At 42.6% G+C, this 20,036-nt stretch overlaps 1 protein-coding gene and 1 non-coding gene across 3 annotated transcripts; both read left to right on the top strand.

The window, feature by feature from the left end:
* Window positions 1-35: 35 nt before the first annotated feature.
* On the top strand, window positions 36-17,055 carry nfybb (nuclear transcription factor Y, beta b). Of its 2 annotated transcripts, none has more exons than XM_024389932.2 (7): window positions 36-151; window positions 2,225-2,318; window positions 7,651-7,784; window positions 11,493-11,690; window positions 11,901-11,979; window positions 14,972-15,051; window positions 15,588-17,055. In XM_024389932.2, the coding sequence occupies exons 2-7, from the start codon at window positions 2,225-2,227 to the stop codon at window positions 15,618-15,620; spliced, it is 618 nt and encodes a 205-aa protein (XP_024245700.1). In that variant the 5' UTR covers window positions 36-151; the 3' UTR covers window positions 15,621-17,055. The 2 variants fall into 2 exon arrangements, with proteins under 2 accessions (XP_024245700.1, XP_024245771.1); XM_024390003.2 differs by lacking the exon at window positions 36-151 and adding an exon at window positions 361-498.
* Window positions 15,108-15,220, top strand: LOC112261948. The gene has a single exon (XR_002955255.1). It is a non-coding gene; the product is annotated as a small nucleolar RNA SNORD67 (small nucleolar RNA).
* Window positions 17,056-20,036: the final 2,981 nt, after the last annotated feature.

Below are 20,036 nucleotides of genomic sequence, written 5' to 3'. Positions count from 1 at the left end.
ATTTGATTTGAAAACATTGCTCCTCTAGCGGCAAAGTAAGATAGTGCTTTTGGGACTCAGAGCTTCGAGCTGGGACTGGTTCCTTCGCAGCCATTTTCTGTCCAACCACACGGCCGTTTTGAGAAGCTAACCAACCAGGGCAGTATCGGAGGTTTGTGCCTGGCTCTGGCCAATGATTGCTATCCGATTTCTCGTTACCTCGAATCGAAATCTCCGCGTTTGACTGTTTCTTTGATGGTAGCGTGAGAGGGAATTAGCAGCGGGAAAGTAGAAATTAACACTGCGAGTTGAGGAATTCTATCTAGGACTCGCTAGTAAATGGTCTCCCCGTATGGGTACTCCGTCACACAGCAGGCCCTCCACAAAGACTCAAATGCGTCTAACGTTAACATCTGTCAAATGTAACAGGCTATGTTTGCCATGGGGTTGCTCAAATCCGACTGTTGAAGTCGACGGGATGTCTTGAATAGTCTGTAAACATGACGAATTTGCGAAATCGTGAGTTACTCATCGATTGTCTTTTTGCTTTGTATGCGAGTTGTTTAGCTAGCTAAGGTTAATAACTAACATTATGTACCGCACATTGCTATCGCGAACTACAGTAGGTTGTTAGCATAGCTGACGTTAGCTAGGTAGCTATTGTAACTAGCTAAAGTTGTGTCCGGGTTTTCGTCTATAGCTAGCTACTGTAGCCATGTCTTAGGTAAAAATAACTATTCTACCCGCTTATCTGGGTACAACATTAGCCAGTTACGCTAACTAGTAGTACTAACTAGCCAGTTGGCTAGCTAACGTTGGCTTTTTTTGTTTGCCCGCTGGCTAGTTGTCAATCAACGCGGGAACAAAGGGGAACGTTGCAGTTTGCTAGGAAAAGCCAAAGCAGAGCCATGCTGACTCGGTAAAGCCTAACTAGACGCTAACTGGGTAGCAATCGGTTCATCGATTCATGACCATCCACGGCTGAACTAGTAACAATCACTGCGCATATAGTTTTTATGCAACTGGAAGATTTCTAATGACAAAGTACAGTAACGGTTAACGTTACGCCGAGTTACATCCTCGGCTGCACAATAGAACGAGTCAAAATTCACCCAAGGCTGAAAATGGCAGAAGAACGTTGTCTAAACTGGAACACTAGCGGGAGGCCATAGTAAATGAATGGAATCGAACGTTTTGACTGGAGTGACGCTTAGAATTCCATTTCGCCAAATGGCGCCAAAAAAATGTATCCCTTTTTATTTTACCACTACAATCTGTTCTTGGGACGAAACTGAAAAATAACTCGTGTAGAAAGTAAACACGCGCAAATCGATGGTGCCAAGTGTGATTATGTCTGCAAAACAAGGAAGTAGAAGAACAAAATGCAACGTATAACTATTTCACTGCCCAGCCTCACGTAATTAGAAAGATGAGATTCTCGTGATTCAAAATGGTGTCCGACTTGAAAAAAATGTAAATACACACATTGCAAGATATTTGGCTAAATATACCAGCATGCCTCTCCATCCGTATTTCATGGCTAGCGTTTGATGACAACGAAATACACAGTCCAGCACTACATAATTAGAAAGAGGGGTTTCTCATGATTCAAATGTTATCCAATGAAAAAAATACACATTGCCAGATATTTGGGGAGATAGACAAACATGCCTATATTTCCTTATAGTAAACAATGGAACAACCTCAGAGTTCCATGAGTCATTTTTTGTTTACATTTTAACTATGAACAACGTGTGCAAGTCTCCATAGCCAACAATAGCAAAGCAGGCAATGGTAAAACAATAAGCTGGGAATAGAAGTTCTGAAGGCCAGTTGGTGCCATGATGCTCAATAGAACTAATAGTAGCTGGCAGGGTGAAAAATGCCCTAAAATAAGGCCTGTTTTTTTGTGATTACTTCAAAACTACGGCAGGCAGCTGGAACATATGGTAATATTATGAAACTGGGCTCCAAGGCGGATGCAATGAACTAGTTTTTATCAGAAAAGAGCATTGTTAAAAATTTCAACTGTCCAGCCTACAGTGTGGTGCACATGGCTAATGTTAGTTAGATACAACCTGTGCGTTCAGTTTTTGATTGACTATTTGGATAGTTCATCCAGGCGGTGTTTAGTTAATGTAGCTAAATCCGAAATAGTTTAGCATAGAGTCAATCCTTCTGTATTTCTTAAATCATGATCTCAAAAGAACAGGGTTATAAATTCTGTCTTTGTCTGTGTTTATAGATGGAGGGAGATGGTTCAACCACCGATGCCTCTCAGTTGGGCATGCCAGGGGAGTACATGGCAGGAAGCCACTACGTCCTTCAGTCACAGGAAGGTAAGTGGTGGAACTCCCTTCACAGACCAAGCACCATAATCAATAGTTACCAGAGTTGTAACTCCAGTTCTATGAGTGGAGCGGAGCCCCATAGAGGCGCTCTGCTCCTAGTGGTTTACCCTGCTGCCTAGGCAGTGAATAGCCTGAGAGAAAATTATGCTCACACCTGCAGCCAATAGGAGTACAGCTGTCCCGATATAAGAGGATGCTTCCCCACAATCAGCCTCCAGGAAAAAAATATTCAGCGAGACTGGGGGTCAGCAGGGCCTAAAGTCCTATGGGGCTTCGCTCCACTCATAGAACTGGATTTACAACTCCGGTAACTATCGTTCTGTATCGTGGAGCTCTGCCCTATAGGGGAGCTCTGCTCCTAGTGGTTTAAGGCGGAGCGCAATGCTCCAAAATGTACTCCTTGCCGAGCCTAACACTTAATGAAAAGGTCGGGCCCAGCAGTGGCTGTGACCAAATCCCGCAGTACTGTAACACACTGTGAAAACAGACTGTCACAATGTACTGCGTCCTCTGTTCTAATCCGCTCTACTCAGTCGAGAGGCACAGCCAATGACTAGGGGCAAGCAGATAGATGAACTCATAACTCTGTCAATATTAAAATATGGGTCTAATAGTACTGTAACACCAGTTAAGCCAATGATTCGTGGGCAGATAACTGAATTTGGGCCAACTATTCTGCCACAGCAGGTGGATGATATTCTTATCAAATTCATTGACCGGTTTAATAGTGAAGTAATACTAGTTACAGTGCTATTTGCCTCATCACTCCGCCCCAACACAGTGATAAATGTCGTGGAAATTTCCTCTATTTACCAAATCATGGGAGCAAACCACACACACAAGTCAGTTAGTTATCAAAGTCCATCTTTAATTATATGAGCTCTATCACAATCCTGTGACTCTCAGGCAATTCCGTGTCTAACCCTGAATTCTCTGAGAGCCCCTTCCACATTTCAAATGAGGTCCTTTATAGCAAAGACACACACAGGATAAGACAGCATCGGCATAATTCATCGTTCAGCTTTGTCTCCTTTCTCAAACCCCATAACCATAAACCAACCCTCCATATCAAATTGTCATTTAGATACAACCAATTCTAAATACAACCAATCCTGGACAAACTCACGGAGAGGAGAATGAGGCTATAGGTTAAGATAAAAGGGAGCATGAGAATGATTCCAGACACTGCCATCCTCATTTTCCCCGATGGGAAAAGTAGGGAGTAACTGATACACACACAGTGGAGCAAAAGATATGTTTACACATGATGACACTTTGACCTCTTCCCTCTCTGCGGCCCATGCAACTTAGTTTTGACATAGAACAGATAACTGCAACCCCGCCACAGTATTATACAAAAATACCATTCTGATGAGAAGTAACTTATAAACATATGATGAATATAAAACATCTTACCTATGTTACCAACTAATTCTGATTATTTCCACAACATACACTGTTGGGCAGTCTAGATATTCCCAGCTGTACTGACAGTGTCAGACAAAGGTCATGTCACACATGTCTCTCTCCTTGACAAAAAGAGTGGACCTAATGGGAACCATGCCCAGTCGTTCTGCATCTTTTCTTAACTCAAGTTCTCCCTTTAGCCACGCTGAGTAGAACAAGCTAGAGAGTTAGAGATGTCGTCTAACGGGTAGAATCGGATAAAAGGAGACTGTGACGACCACTGCACAATTATCCTGTACCCAGGTTCCTCTGAAAAGGGCCGTAGACGCCGCTACTCTTACGCTCTGAGGCAGTGGTCGCCCTGCGCCTCATAAGCCGTCTCAATGCTTTTGCGAAGCCAATGTGACAGCCGCTGTTTTGAAAGTGGTGTACTAGCACAGTGACACAAACAGCTGAGGCGATGACCTAATCATCATTGTGTGCTGCACGTAGCACGCCAAGGCCCGTACCGGGCACAGTCAATGAAGCCTCTCTTCTCTGCTCCGCATGGGGAGGGGGGAGAAGGCCGACAGCTCAACAGTCTGTGACCTTTATGAGCTCTTAATAAACTTCGGCATAAATGCTGGGTTGGGACGTAACACCGCTCTGCTCAAATCGCTATTGATGGCAAGGCAGTCGTGTCTCGTCGAAAGAGCACACAAATCACTGACGCGCTTGGCTGTAGTCAAAGCAAGTGACATCACTGTCTTCAGAGATAACATCTTGAGGGGGATTTGATTCAATGGCTCGAACGGCATCTCACAGAGTGCCTCAAATACCAAAGTTAAATCCCACTGGGGCAGCGTGGCTCTAGGTGTTGACCTAAATTGCGGCGTTCCCAATGGAAACCGTTTCACTAGAGGGTGGCTGAAGATGGTGTCTCTGCCAAACCCCTCATGACAAGCTGAAAGCGCTGCCGCAAACACCTTAATGGCAGCGGGTGAGCGCTGCTTGTCAAACATGAACTGTAGGAAAGAGAGCATGCTCTCGACCTGACAGCATACACGGTCCCCATTCTCTGGCACACCATCTGCTGGCATGCATCCTGGATGTGGAACTGGCACGTGAGCCCTGTTTGGTTCTGATTACTGAATCAGATGACCCACAGCGCCCTAACCTGTCCCTCTCGGGCCAGACCCTCAGTGGTTGGCCGATTAGAGGCAATTTCTCTATCATGACATCGCATCCTCTCGGTGGAATTGGCCATGATGGCTCAATCAACATTTGAGTCATCTCTGCTTACCACGAAGCCCCTGGATGATCAGGGGCTATCAATATGATTGACACCCCTCTGTTCTCACACAGGCTAGCAGTGGGAGAGACCTCACTCGTCCTTGGCGATTTATGTAGGTTACTGTGGTTCGGTTGTCCGACCAGTCCAACACGTCATAACTCCATAGGGTAGACATAAAGTGGGTCAGAATCAGTAGAACTGTCTCCAACTCCAGGAGGTTGATGTGGCGTCCCGAGGGAGGACACACACCTCCGACCGCCCGAGTTTGACATGTCCCACCCCATCCAGTCAGACAAGCCTCTGTAAACACTGGAATGTAGGAGGACACTCTGCCCATTGGGGCCACTTGCGTCGGGACACACAGATCTCCAATAGTTCAGGTCCGCTCTGAGCGAGAAGGGAACCACCAACAACTGATGTTGGTGCCTCACTGGGTCCAGTCGTAGTTGGGAAAAACATTGCTGTGTTCTGCGCTTGTGCATAAGTCCCAGCGGAACCACCGAGTGGGCAGACGACATGAGACCCGAGTGTCATGACGGAATGCGCCGTCACCGTGCGGTTCGGATCAAACCTTTGTAGGGCTAGCAATAAGGCAGCCCATCGAGGATCCGAAATTCGAGCCTTCATGGTCAGTGTCTAGCTCAGGTAGACAATCCGATGACTGGGACAAGGCGCGCTCTTCTCACAATTCACAGCGAACCCCAGACTTGTGAGATTAATCACTGTCTGTGTCGTGTGTGCGATCGCCAGCTCTGCTGACGGGGCGAGAACCATTAGGTCGTTTAGGTAGACTAGTAGCCTTATCCTTGAACGACGCAACTGTTCCAATGCCGCCTCCATGCATTTGGAAAAGATGAGAGGTGTCAGGGCGTACCTGAATGGCATCCTCGCATACTCGTACGCCACCCCTTGGAAGGCGAAATGCAGAAACTTCCTGTGACGCGGATGCACCAGCATATGAAAGTATGCTTCCTTTAGGTCTACGCTTATACAAAAGTCCTTGTTGTGGATATATTCCAGCAGACGTTTTGTCGTAAGCATTCTAAAGGGCCGTTTGGCTACGCTCTCGTTGAGAGTGACTGAACCTGAGTGGTCTCAAGTTTGTTATGGGAAAGAGGTTCTCTTGTGACAAAGTCAGATGGAACACATTCTTTATTAATCATTTCAGCCTCGATCAGTAGGGTGCCTTTTTTCAGAACCTGAGGCTAGCACAGACATGGTGTCCTCCAGAGGGAGATTTACCCTGATAAACGCCCACTGCTGCTTCTTCACCTTTAAAGAAAGGAGGGTACAGCAAGGGCATTCCGGGGGATCTGTGAGGTCGCCCCTAGCGTGCTGTGAACCCAAGCACATAAAACATAAGTTGTGTGGGTCTGTAGCTGCCATAGTGGAGCAGCGACACTGAGCTCTTAAAAGAGCTTTTGGGGGGTGGATAAGGCATGCTCATAAAGGACGATGTCGAGACCAGGATATCGACAGCGGGTTTGTCCTGAGACTTCTCTCTTCTCTTCTATGCTTCTTCAGTCCAGTCCTGTTGCTGAAGTTTATGGGAGGCTGATTGTGGGGAAGCATTCCCTTTATACAGGGACACCTGTACTCCTATTGGCTGCAGGTGTGTGCATCATTTTCTCTCAGGCTGTTCTGTGAGTCTAGGCAGCAGGGTAAACCACTAGGAGCAGAGCTCCCCTTGTTGGGCGGAGCTCCGCGATATAGAACAGAAGCACCCTCTTCTCTAGCTGAGTCTCTCAACTCTACATTAATGGAATTTAGTGGAGACGAGTGTGTGGACTGTATCTCTGACTACATGGAGTCGCTGTCAGGCTTTACTTCTAAAAATTGACATTCTTAAACCCTTACTGTGTACCACAGGAGGTTGGTGGCACCATAATTGGGGAGGACGGGCTTGTGGTAATGGCTGGAGCGGAATCAAACATGGTTTGATGCCATTCCATTCACTCCTTTCCATGCCATTATGAGCTGTCCTTCCTCAGCAGCCTCCACTGCCGTGTTCCTTTGTTTGTCCACTGTGTGCCTTTTTTCTGTTCTCTGTATGCCTGTTATTTTTTATTTAACATTTATTTAACTATGCAAGTCAGTTTTAAGAACAAATCCTTATTTACAATGATGGCCTACACCGGCCAAATCTGGACGACGCTGGGGCAATTGTGCGCCGCCTTATGGGACTCCCAATCACGGCCTGTTTGCTGGAATCCCTTACTTTTTAATAAAATGTTAATCAAATACAACCACTGACTGTAGTCGAAGGTACACTCCGCCCACAGTCGTCTCAACCCAACTCCACCGAGATGTACATGGCGTTGAGTTGAGAAACCCAGCTACCTATTCTCTGACATGCACAGTCCCCAACCCCCTTTTCAGAATAAAATGGTATCCCAATGATACAGGACACCATCAGAGCACCCCTATACAAAAATACGGACATGGGCACTCCCACCTTTCAAAGACGCTTCACATATAATCAGGCTTACTTACTGTAGTAATTCTAAATGACAATGTTTGACATTGACCAAGTCACATGTAGACTTGATCTCAATCAGACTAAACTTGCTTGGTGAATAGAGGTAGAGAAGATTTTTATAGGAAAAATATGTAGATGTAACATGCCCCTCTCCCTGACAGATGACTGTGATGAGAGCCTGCATGACCATGAGGAAGGCAACGGCAGCAAGGAAAACTTCCGCGAGCAGGACATCTACCTCCCCATCGCTAACGTGGCTCGCATCATGAAGAACGCTGTTCCACAGACAGGAAAGGTATGGAGCGTGACTTGCTTTACTTGTTTTTTGCTTTTTATTTATTTTATATTTGTATTTATTTTACTTTTAACTGGTATTTATTTGGATTCTGTGAGTCCATAAATCTACACAATTCAAGATTGAAACAGCAACAAAGCCAGATACCACAGACCACAGACTCATCTAGGGCTGCCAACACCCCTAAATGACTATTAGGGATGCAAATTTTGTATAATTTTGCTGCTGACTGACCCTCATTAAACAGTCAAGTTTTTTTTTTTGACTGTTATTTCTCTGAGTCTGTCTCCATTATGATTGTTCAATTCAACTTCAACCAAAACAAATTTTAGCACTTTTATAATTTCTGCATTTCCTGCACTCAGTTGCAGTGGTGGAAAAAGTACCCAATTGTCATACTTGAGTAAAAGTAAAGATGCATTAATAGAAAATTACAAAAGTGAAAGTCACCCAGTAAAGTACTACTTGAGTAAAAGTATTTGGTTTTTAAAAATACTTAAGTATCAAAAGTAAATGTAATTGATAAAAATACACTTAAGTATCAAAAGTAAAAGTATAAATAATTTCAAATTCCTTATGTTAAGCAAACCAGATGGCACCATTTATTTTAATTTATTTATTTTTTATTTACAGATAGCCAGGGGCACACTCCAACACTTAGACATAATTTGTGCATTTGTGTTTAGTGAGTCTTCCAGATCAGAGGCAGTAGATGGCCAGGGATGTTCTCTTGACAAGTGAGTGAATTGGACAATTCAACATGTACTTTTAGGTCTCAAGGAAAATGTATGGAGTAAAAAGTACAGTGTTTTCTTTGGGAATTTAGTGAAGTAAAAGTTGTCCAAAATAAAAAAAATAGTGAAGTACAGATACACTTAAAACCTCTTAAGCCGACCCCCTACTTTTTCGAACATTCTGTTAAAAATCGCGCAACATTTTGGCGTCCTGCTACTCATGCCAGGAATATAGTATATGCATATGATTAGTATGTGTGTATAGAAAACACTCTAACGTTTCTAAAACTGGTTAAATCACGGCTGTGACTATAACAGAACGTCTGTTTCATCGAAAAGCGCAGGAAAATCTGATCACTGGAGATGGAAAAAAATATCCATGCGCCACTTCAACCCATTGTTAAAGGTGAACCGTATTAAATGAGGCCGAGGTTGCAGTACCTACAGCTTCCACAGGATGTATAGAGTCTTCTCATTTGATTCTGATTTGATTCTTGGTAGATCCGACCAAAGGGAACCGATTCCCTCCGACCACCAACTTGATGCATTGGCTCGGTGTTTTTCCGGACATTTTTTCCAGACGACCAGCTATCGAATTTACATCGCCTCCTGATGATTTTTATAGCTTATTAACGTGTACTAATACCTAAAGTTGCATTAGAAAGTTATTTCCAAGTGTTTTGTGAAAGTTTATCGTCGACTTTTTAACTTTTGAAAAATGACGTTACGTTATGAAACGCTATTTTTTTCCGTTTATCACACAGTTTTCATAGATCGATATCTAGGCTATATATGGACCGATTTAATCGAAAAAAGACCCAGTATTGATTATGGGACATCAAGGAGTGCCAACAAAGAAGATGGTCAAAGGTAATGAATGTTTTATATTTTATTGTGCGGTTTGTGTAGCGCCGACTATGCTAATTCTTTTGTTTACATCCCCTACGGGTCTTTTGGGGCATGTTACATGCTATCAGATAATAGCTTCTCATGCTTTCGCCGAAAAGCATTTTAAAAATCTGACTTGGTGCCTGGATTCACAACGAGTGTAGCTTTAATTCAATACCAAGCATGTGTATTTTAATGAACGTTTGCGTTTTAACTAATACTATTAGCGTTTAGCGTAGCGCATTTGCATTTCCAGAGCTCTAGTTGGGACGTCTGCGTCTCAAGTAGGATCAAGTTAAGTACTTTACGCCACTGCTCAATTGAGAATTTCCACACTGCCACGTAGGGCTGCACGATATGGGCAAATAATATTGGACTTATTTTTAACCAAATGTTGCAATTGTGATTTGACATGCGAATTAGAGCAAAACTGTTGGAATCGTGGAAATGGATGACTGTTATAATTCTATAATAGTGGGCACTTTGAATACTACATTGTTTACACAAATTAAAACGTCAGGGAGAGTTATTGTGATAAGTGTTTCCTAGGGGACCCTATAAGCTTTGGCTAGATTGCATGTTTTCTCTTGGCTACTTCATTTAGCTAACATATTCTTGCTTTGCATATTCCTCTTTGATTTAGAAGATACTGTTGCACAAACAACGTGCTGATTTAGGTCTACACCATCACTGGTATTATCAGGCTGTATTAGCTAGCTATGTTTGCTCTTACTCAGTACATTTATTAGCTAGCTAGATATTAGCATTAGAGGCTAACAATTAGCATCTCACAAGATTCAAGGGCAACTTGCTAAGACAAACTAGCTGTTTGCTGATGTAAAGAAACACAAACTAATAGTGTCAGTATAGAACACTAGTGGATTTATATTAAGAAGCAAAGTGAAAACAGCATTATTGTCATCAACATTGTTGCATTTGCTGCATTGACCATGTAGACTGAACGCAAGTGTCTCGTGGTTGAGGAACATCAAATGCGCTCCTTGAGTGACAAGGGGCGTGGCTAGGTCTGAATGGAGAGTGGCGAGGAGAGAGGTGACTCAAGTAGCAAAGTAAACTATAAAAATTGACATTACACATGGCGAATCACATTTAACAAACCAAACATTTAAATTCCGGTATAGAAGGTAGAGTAAAAACTCAAACCAGTCCCTGCATCAATACCGGTATATCATAAAATACAGTATACCACCCAGCCCTAGTACCAGTGGCCTGCCTTTAGAGCCAAGTGAAAGCAGGTCAGCCAGAGCCATGGCTCAGTGAGACACGGGAGCCGGCCCGCGTAGATGGAAACAGAAAAGTCTGAGCTTTTTGGGTAAAACACTGGGGTAAATCCTGTATGGAAATGCTCCATTTGATAAGAACAGAAGCGCCTTTCAGGTCACCAAGGATGCACTGCATTTGTATCATCTTTCAAGACTGAATATTTGCCAGTGTGGATGTATTTCTCCTCTGCCTTAGCCCAAACACAAAGGGTTTATTGCTGTGTCCATTTCTTGGCCATCAACCACTGATAATACTCACCCTTCCAGTTACTGTGGATTCTACTTCATACAGTAGGCTACATGTCCTTGAAACTCTTGGTACTCCCTAGTTACAGGTGGTAAACATCTCAAAGGTTTGCTGCCAACTTTAGTTCAGTATTTTCCCACCCAAAGCACAGCTTCAATGCCTGATAAATTGCACAGGACAGGTTGACTGGGCCATCTGTTTTTTTTTAACCAAATCCATCAACAAACACAGATATGACAAACCCCAACACAAAACACTGCAAGTTCTTTTTAAAGACGCTTACTTGTTGTTTATATAAAATGTTTTGTCATTTTAAATAGGTATTTTTTTAAATAAGTATTTTTGTAAATTATTGTAAAGCCTAATATTGATTTATATGTGAACACTGAGTTAGATTTCCCAAGACACACTTTCCGGAGATTCTCCAATGACCATGCTTTTTAGTTCAGGACTGGGCTTAATCTGTGTCCAGGAAACCGGCCCTGAATGTAGTATCCACATCAACCTTTGGCTGCATGTTGACCTAAATCCCCCTTCCCCTATTAATCCTGTCCAGATAGCGAAAGATGCCAAGGAGTGTGTTCAGGAGTGTGTGAGCGAGTTCATCAGCTTCATCACGTCAGAGGCCAGTGAGCGCTGTCATCAAGAGAAAAGGAAGACCATCAATGGAGAGGACATCCTGTTTGCCATGTCCACCCTGGGCTTCGACATGTACGTGGAGCCACTCAAACTCTACCTACAGAAGTTCCGAGAGGTGAGAGGAAGTGTGTGTGCGCCAAGTGCAATAGCTCATGCCATGCTCTCCAGACTGGTGTGTATGAGTTCTTATGCTATGCACTATGCTAGGGCCTTGGCTCAAACACAAAGGTCTTGTTATCGCTGTGTCTTTTCTAGGTGGAAATACAGCTCAATTCATAACCCTAACAAGTTCTCAATGGGTCTCTCTCTCTCTCTCCATCTGTAGGCGATGAAAGGGGAGAAGGGAATCGGCGGCATATCTGTAACAGAGGGACTCGGAGAAGAACTCACAGACGACAGCTTCGGTAAGTGGGGTCTCAATCCCAATAGAATTCATTAACATTTGCTGTTATCCCCCAACACTGTTAAGGTCTAGGATTAGGCCTAGGTGAGAGGTGCTGAATGCATACATGTACTCTTTTGTTATTCATGTTACAGGATCATCAGCTAGTTTATGGTCTAGTTGCCATGATGGCCTTATTTACTGCAGTTCTCCACCCCAGGCAATTTCTTACCCTGAGGATTGTTAAGTTTTCAACAAACAGTAAAAAACTCATGGACGAATAAATAAAAAAAGCTCAAACCAAGTTTATACAACCACTGGGTCATACAGCTGCAAAGACAACATACAAGTCACACAAACACATCTTTATACCTTCCGACTAGGCGGAAGGACCTTGCATGTCTAAGAGAACATGTCCTTCTTTGGTGTTAGTTAGAACCACAGTAGGTTCCTCTTACTGGTGTTATGGCCCTGCCTAACTCTAGGACCCTCGTGGAAGTGAGTATGTATGTGTGCGATAGGACTGTAATCAGATGTTCTTCGATGTGGGCCCCCTTCCAGCAGTATCTTCTCTCTTCATCTGTTGACCTTCAATCGAGTTGAGTTCCTCATCCCTAGTCCCTAGAACCCATAGTCCTGGTTCCGCAGCAACTGGCCTGCCTAATCAAGAACTGAAACTAGACTGTTGCACTTTGCCTCCCTCATATTCAACGATAATACAGTGCATTTGAAAAGTATTCACACCCCTTCCCCTTTTCCACATTTTATTACTTTTGTTGGATTCTAGCTTGAAATACTTGCTATATATGGAGGAAATTAATTACGTACTGTGCTGTTTAATTAGACATACTATGCTGTTTTTTACTTAAATAATTATCCATTGTTATATGCTAGTATTTTTTTACTGATACAAACTTGTCTTGTGTGACTTTGTCATAAGCACCCAAGAAATTCCAACAAGCGCCAGGACCGTCTCCTAAAGTTGATTCATCTGCGGGAACGGGGCACCACCAGTACAGAGCTGTGATATTTCCATACATATTATTTAATTTATTTTTTAATTTGGAAAGCCTGTTCTAAAAGACTGTTTTTGCTTTGTCATTATGTGTAGATTAAGGACATAAAAAAAAAAAGTTTGTAACGTAACAAATGAGGAAAAAGTCGAGGGGTCTGAATACTTCCTGACTACTGTGTATTTGAACTGAATATGAACTTTCTGCACTTTCCTTTTTCTCACTCAGTAACTTTCCACACACCAAGTTCCTCTTTACCCTTCCTTGACAGTACCAGTCAAATGTTTGGACACACCTACTCATTCAAGATTTTTTATTTATTTTTACTTCTACATTGTAAAATAATAGTAAAGACATCAAAACTATGAAATGACACATATGGAATCATGTAGTAACCAAAAAATGTTAAATAAATCAAAATATATTTTTTACGTTCTTCAGAGTAGCCACCCTTTGACTTGATGACAGTCTTGAAGGAGTTCACACATGCTGAACACTTGTTGGCTTGTTTTCCTTTACTCTGTTCCAACTCATCCCAAACCATCTCAATTGGGTTTAGGTTGGGTGATTGTGGAGGCCAGGTCATCTGATGCAGCACTCCATCACTCTCCTTCTTGGTCAAAAAGCCTGTACACAGCCTGGCGGTGTTGGGTCACTGTCCTGTTGAAATCGAATGATAATCCCACAAAGCGCAAACCAGATGGGATGGCGTTTCGCTGCATAATGCTGTGGTAGCCATGCTGGATAAGTGTGCCTTGAATTCTAAATAAATCACTGACACCAGCAAAGCACCATCACACTTCCTCCTCCATGTTTCATGGTGGGAACCACACATGCATAGATCATACCTACTCTGCATAGACCTACTCTGCGTCTCACAAAGACACGTTGATTGGAACCAAAAATCTAAATTTGGACTCATCAAACCAAACGACAGATATCCACCGGTCTAATGTCCATTGCTTGTGTTTCTTGGCCCAAGCAAGTCTCTTCTTATTATTGGTGTCCTTTAATAGTAGTTTCTTTGCAGCAATTCGACCATGAAGGCCTGATTCACGCAGTCTCCTCTGAACAGTTGATGTTGAGATGTATCTGTTACTTGAACTCTGAAGCATTTATTTGGGCTGAAATCTGAGGCTGGTAACTCTAATGAACATGTCCTCTGCAGCAGAGGTAACTCAGGGTCTTCCTTTCCTGTGGCAGTCCTCATGTGAGCCAGTTTCATCATAGCACTTAATGGTTCTTGAGATTTTCCGGATTGACTGACCGTCATGTGTTATTGTAAAGGACTGTCGTTTCTCTTTGCTTATTTGAGCTGTTCTTGCCATAATATGGATGTGGTCTTTTACCAAATAGGGCTATCTTACGTATACAACCCCTACCATGTCACAACAACTGATTGGCTCAAACGCATTAAGAAGGAAAGAAATTCCACAAATTAACTTTTAACAAGGCACCCCTGTTAATTGGAATGCATTCCAGGTGACTACATCATGAAGCTGGTTGAATGGCAAGAGTGTGCGAAGCTGTCAAGGCAAAGGGTGGCCACTTTGAAGAATCTCAAATATAAAATATAAAATACGTTTTGATTTAACATATTTTTGGTTACTACATGATTGAATGTGTGTTATTTCATAGTTTTGATGTCTTCGCTATTCTACAATGTAGAAAATAGTAAAAATAAAGAAAAACCCTTGAATGAGTAGGTGTCAACTTTTTGATTGGTACTGTATGTTTCTTATACATGTAAAGTACTGCATAAATTCTGATATGATAACATGAATAAGTATATTTCAAACTAGAATACAACAGTACACTCCTGTTGGATTCTAGCTTGAAATATACTTATTCATGTTATCATATCAGAATTTATGCAGTACTTTACACTGCTTAAAATGTATTTGATTAATGTCTAACAGTGGGTAACAGTGATTGACAGAATGTTACTTTATGGAAATGGTAACTGCATAATCTGAAGTATAAATCTGTTTCCTTTTGCAGCGAACCAGTTGCCTGCTGGAATAATAACTGCTGATGGACAACAACAGAATGTCATGGTTTACACCACCTCGTACCAACAGGTAAGCGTGCTCCTGAGTCTACTCTCTACGCTTCATGTACTCATTAAGACCAAACACGTGAGAGTGATGAGTTGCACCATCAGGCGGGCGCTGGTTGCAGTGGCACAGGCGTCCCGTCCCGCACCTCTCTGGGGACACAACCATGTGCACAGGGGCCATCTGACTCACCACCACAAGTACACACAACTGTGCACCCCGGGACTTGTTAAACCATGATTAATCAATAAATCGTATCATAAATGTCCAAACATGGCTTGCAGCTGACAATAAAGAAATGAGAAACAAAGATCTCTACATGTTAGTTCTGCTCTCTCTCTCTGGGCGGCAGGTAGCCTAGCGGTTAAGAGCGTTGGGCCAGTAACCGAAAGGTTGAAACCCTGAGCCGGAAAGGCAGTTAACCCCCAACAATAACTGCACCGATGACGTTGATGTTAAGGCCTCTGATTCAGAGGGGTTGGGTTAAATGCAGAATAAACATTTTGGTTGAAAGCATTCAGCTGTGCAAATGACTAGGTATCCTCCTTTCCCTCTTCCAGATTCCCGGAGTGCAGCAGATCCAGTTCTCTTGAGTAGGTTCCGGAATTCCCCGTTTGCAATCGGAACACGTTTGAAATGGGGAAGAGATTACAGCATTACTGTACACTCAGGTCAAACTATAGTGGTGGGAAGATGGAAAGAGAGGGGAGTGTATGCAGAACTTGCATAGGTGGGTTTGAATCAGAATCAGTTTTATGTTCTGGTCACGATAAAGAACTGAGTAGGAGACGATCTGGAGACAAGTTATTTGTCTTTTTTTGTTAATTGAAGATTTTCAGAGTCACTTTATTTGGATAGTCTGTATTGTCCATCTGCATATGCTCTACAGCAGGGAAGGCATTTGAAATGATTTCAGTTTTCGAATAATATCTGGATAGTCTAAATAAATGTGCTTAATTAAAGAAAAATATATTTTAAAACTCCAATGGAGACTTACTCGTGCAACTCGACAGCCTGTTGGGGCGGCAGGGGCTGGTGTGTGTCTGTGGCAGTCTGTGTGGCACGGCGGGAGAGCGAGAGTAGCCAAACAGACTGATGCAGATTAGATAACCTATGGCAGCAACATGCTTGTCTATCATACCATCTGGTAGTGCCTGTCTTGAATCCATAAAATCAATGTAAAAAAAGCTAGCTAAAGTAGCAAAGCTAATTCTCGACAACTCCTTTCAGATTCCACGGCCTACCTGATGGTTGCTCGTTGTAGCGGACTCTTCATTTAGCCAACTTAATTCCGTGATGTTAATTCCATTTTGCATTGATTATAAATCTCCCACTTCTCTTGCTACACAGAGCCTCTGACTGTAGCGCCGCTTTTATTGACCAACAACAATAACAACAAGCTTCACGTTGGCTACCAGTGTGTCTTTTTTATGGGGCGCACTATTAACTGTCATAAAACTTGTTTATTAAAATCCTTGTAGGCTATGTAACAATGTTCATTTTAGACCAAACCTTTAAACTTTTGTTGTGCCTATTTTCTTTATCAAAAATGAATACTCTCAAAGTAATCAAATTCTAACGTCCGTTCAGTTATTGGAATAACCGTGCCCATCACTACACTGCAGAGGGTAACAACACACATGGTTGATAAGTAACCGCTTGCAAAGGTAAGGGTTAAGATTAGGGTTAGTAGATATTTGAAATGCTACTGATAGTCCATCTGTAGATGCTCTAGAGACTATCCAAATAAAGTGTTACCCTTTTTTCCCCCTCCATGTTGTCTATCACTACAATCTTTGTTTTATGAGGGAGAAGGAATGGGGGGATGAACATAAGCTGAAATGTCTGTCTAGGGAATTGGTGACCTCTGACGATCTTGTAAAGCAATAAAAACAAAAGTAGTTGAATGTTGACATCTGTACTCTAAACTCTGTTGTAAACAATTGTATGTGGCATGCAATTATTTAACTATTTTATAATTTCTGTAAAGTTATTCTGTTGGTCCTTTTAATAAAAATGTAAGCGTGATGCCAGTCTCCATTTCGTTTTTTCTAAGGTTTTTACCCTAATCTCTCCACCCTTGTAATAATACAGCACCACTTAAGACACTGCCCTAGTGTCATGACTTGTGTTAAGAGTTGCGTCAATTCGAATCTGGTATCAGGATAAATATGACAATGAGTCACCGATTGTATACTATGTATTTTTTATTAGCTAAGCAATATGTGGTAAATGCAATTTTCATATATACGGGCTCTCTGTCCCACCTCGCAGGGCAAAACAGAGAACTGACTTGTTCCTGACAAAGATATTATAATATACCCTGATGACAGTAGTAGTTCCGGCTTCCGAGCCGGCCTGTCAGAGTAGAGACTGCGCGTGGTTTAAACTTGCTCAGCCTATTGCAGGCGCTCAGGCGGATCCCCGCCTCTTGGCGCTTCTGTTGATAGATGTAACTGTTGCTGTGAAGAACATCCATGCGCTCATGCTCGATACTGTTACCTGGCTCCTGTTATCTAACAAAAGACAGCTTGTTCTTGCAACACCCCGCTCTGAATGTGGCCCCCTCCCAACTCATTGAACAGTTCCTGTCGTCATGCTTCATGTATTTTTCCATCATGAGAAAGGCCCATGGCCCTGAGACTGTTAACAATGTTTCAAGTCAGCTATGTTGCATAACACATACATACATCCACACAAGCCAACAGCAGATAATATTAAATCACATATATGGTAACGGGCTATAGTGCATAACACAGAAACCTCATACTTGCCAGTTCTAAAATGGAGATTGGGGGTGCCCGCTAGGCAAAGGTCTGAAGACCCCCCTCTCCTGGGTCTGTTGGCCAGTTTTATGATGATCATAAATACCTTCCCTTGCCAAGCTGTATGGAGGGAGAGATATTAGTATAACAAAGGGTCTTTTCCCACCAAAATTGGAGAATGTGGATTCCCACGGGTTCCCACGGGTCCTTGAAATCCTTGAATGTTTGTGAATTTGAGAGAAAAAAATCGAAGGCCTTGAAGGTTTTTGAAAATAAATATAAATAGCCTTTGGCCATTGAAAGGGCTTTCATTTATATATTTTGTGCAAGAATAGAAATTGAAGTTCTTATTAGATTTTTTTTTTTTTAAACGTAATGTCAGTAATAGGATACGTTGCACTGTCTGCATGTGTCTCTCGCCTTCTGTGCATCCTTGTTTCACGTGTCACCTGCCTAGAAAGTGTGACAGTCACGTGCGTGCATGAGTGATTGAAGTCGAGTGATTTGAAGTCGAATGATGCAGGTTAAACAGCGGCAAGCAAGCGAGAAATCTAACGTTAAGTGAACCTTCAGCTATGCCTGGAAAATGTAAATTCAAGGACTCGTGGCTCACCAAAGACATTTACAAAGACTGGCTTGTTAAAGATCCGCGGGACATCCATATGGACCGATGCAGAGCCTGCATAAAATTAATAAAAGTTCACGCTATGGGCAAAAAAGCAACTGTGACGAGCCATGTTGCTAGAGCATCACACAGGATGGCACTCGAAGTTAAAAGTCCTACACCTGGTAATATGTAGAAAGGAATACAACAACCATACTTTGTAACTAAACGTTAATTAGTTAGCTAGATTATTCCGTCTCTTCGTGGTTGGGTAAATTAACTTTAACGTTACAGAATTATTTGGTCAAGTTAACGTTTGCTATGTTGTTAGCTAATGTTATCTAGATGTGTCAGTCAGTTCTCCCACAGAATCACACCTGTCAATATAGTGCTAGCTAAGTTCACGTTAAGTTAGCCAACTTGCGGCAAGCAGAGCTGGACAGTGAACATTTCAAATGATTGACAGTTTACTAACGTTAGCTGAAAGTTTACATTTAGTTAAAGGACGTTAACTAGAATCGTTAGTGACACATTACATGACTAATGCCAGCTAGCTAGTGTTGGTGTTCACATACTGGAGAGGGAGTGCAAAACAACGACGCTGGACAGAGTGGAATCAGGTGTAGCAAAAAGGCAGTTTATTTAAAGTCAGAGATATCTTGTCCCGCAGTTTAAACGTGCACGGACCTAAAAATATGGCTCTGTCAGGAGTCAGCTAATTAGGCTGCTTAGCCAGAGTTTACAGCAGAATGTATACACAGAATAATGTAGGTGGAGTTTCGTCGTGTTGGTCTTCTGACTGGTCCTGAAGAGTTGGAGGCGGGCCTGCTCTAGCCAGAGCAGGAGCCCCATTGGTGCACAGCAGAGTCCTCTGCTCTTGGCACCCGACCAGTAGAGGGGGGTGGAGTGTGAGTGTGCGTGCTCATGAAATGTTTGTGTGTCAAGGAAGCGTGAGATAAGGGGAACTGGCAGTGTCTGCTTTAGGCTCAGGTGTTTCCTGTCTTTGCAGGAGTGCATGCAAGGATCAATGTCAGTGAAATAGTTTGGCACTCTAAGCTCGTTAGTGTTGCAGGATGTTCTTTGTAGTTTACAGGGGAGTATATTTGAGTGGTGGCAGCCATGTGTCCTTCGGATAATCATGTTATTGCATGTAGGCTCTAAACTTGACTGAGGGCACTGGGCCCAGAGTTATCTGAGGACATCCGGTTTAACCAGAGCGTTGGCCTGCTAGTAATGCTTGATATTTGATTATTTATATAACACTAGTCATTCATCAGACTTGGACATTAATTTTCTTATAGCTCCCACTCTATTGAACTATGTGGGAAAGTCATCGTCATCCTCATCACCACCTAGACAATCTTCTACAACTACTACCACATTCACCACCTCAAGACAGTCTGTCATAACTGGCGTTCCCAAAGAGGACACATTGTGGGCTGAGACATTGTGGTGTCTGAATATGATGGAGTCTCACTACTCTTTCCACTGTAGTGAACACGGGTGAGTGGCATGGTTTTTAAACTCACCTGTAACATTAAATGATTTTTATGGGCATGTTATATTTGTTTTTATATTTCATATTCTCTCTGTGAAACACACGTACACACGCTAGAAACAGAAATGTGTTTGATTTCAAT

The sequence above is a fragment of the Oncorhynchus tshawytscha genome, linkage group LG01 (assembly GCF_018296145.1).
Source record: "Oncorhynchus tshawytscha isolate Ot180627B linkage group LG01, Otsh_v2.0, whole genome shotgun sequence".
In the NCBI taxonomy this organism is placed as follows: Eukaryota; Metazoa; Chordata; class Actinopteri; order Salmoniformes; family Salmonidae; genus Oncorhynchus; species Oncorhynchus tshawytscha.
This window is presented reverse-complemented; position numbering and strand designations above follow the sequence as displayed.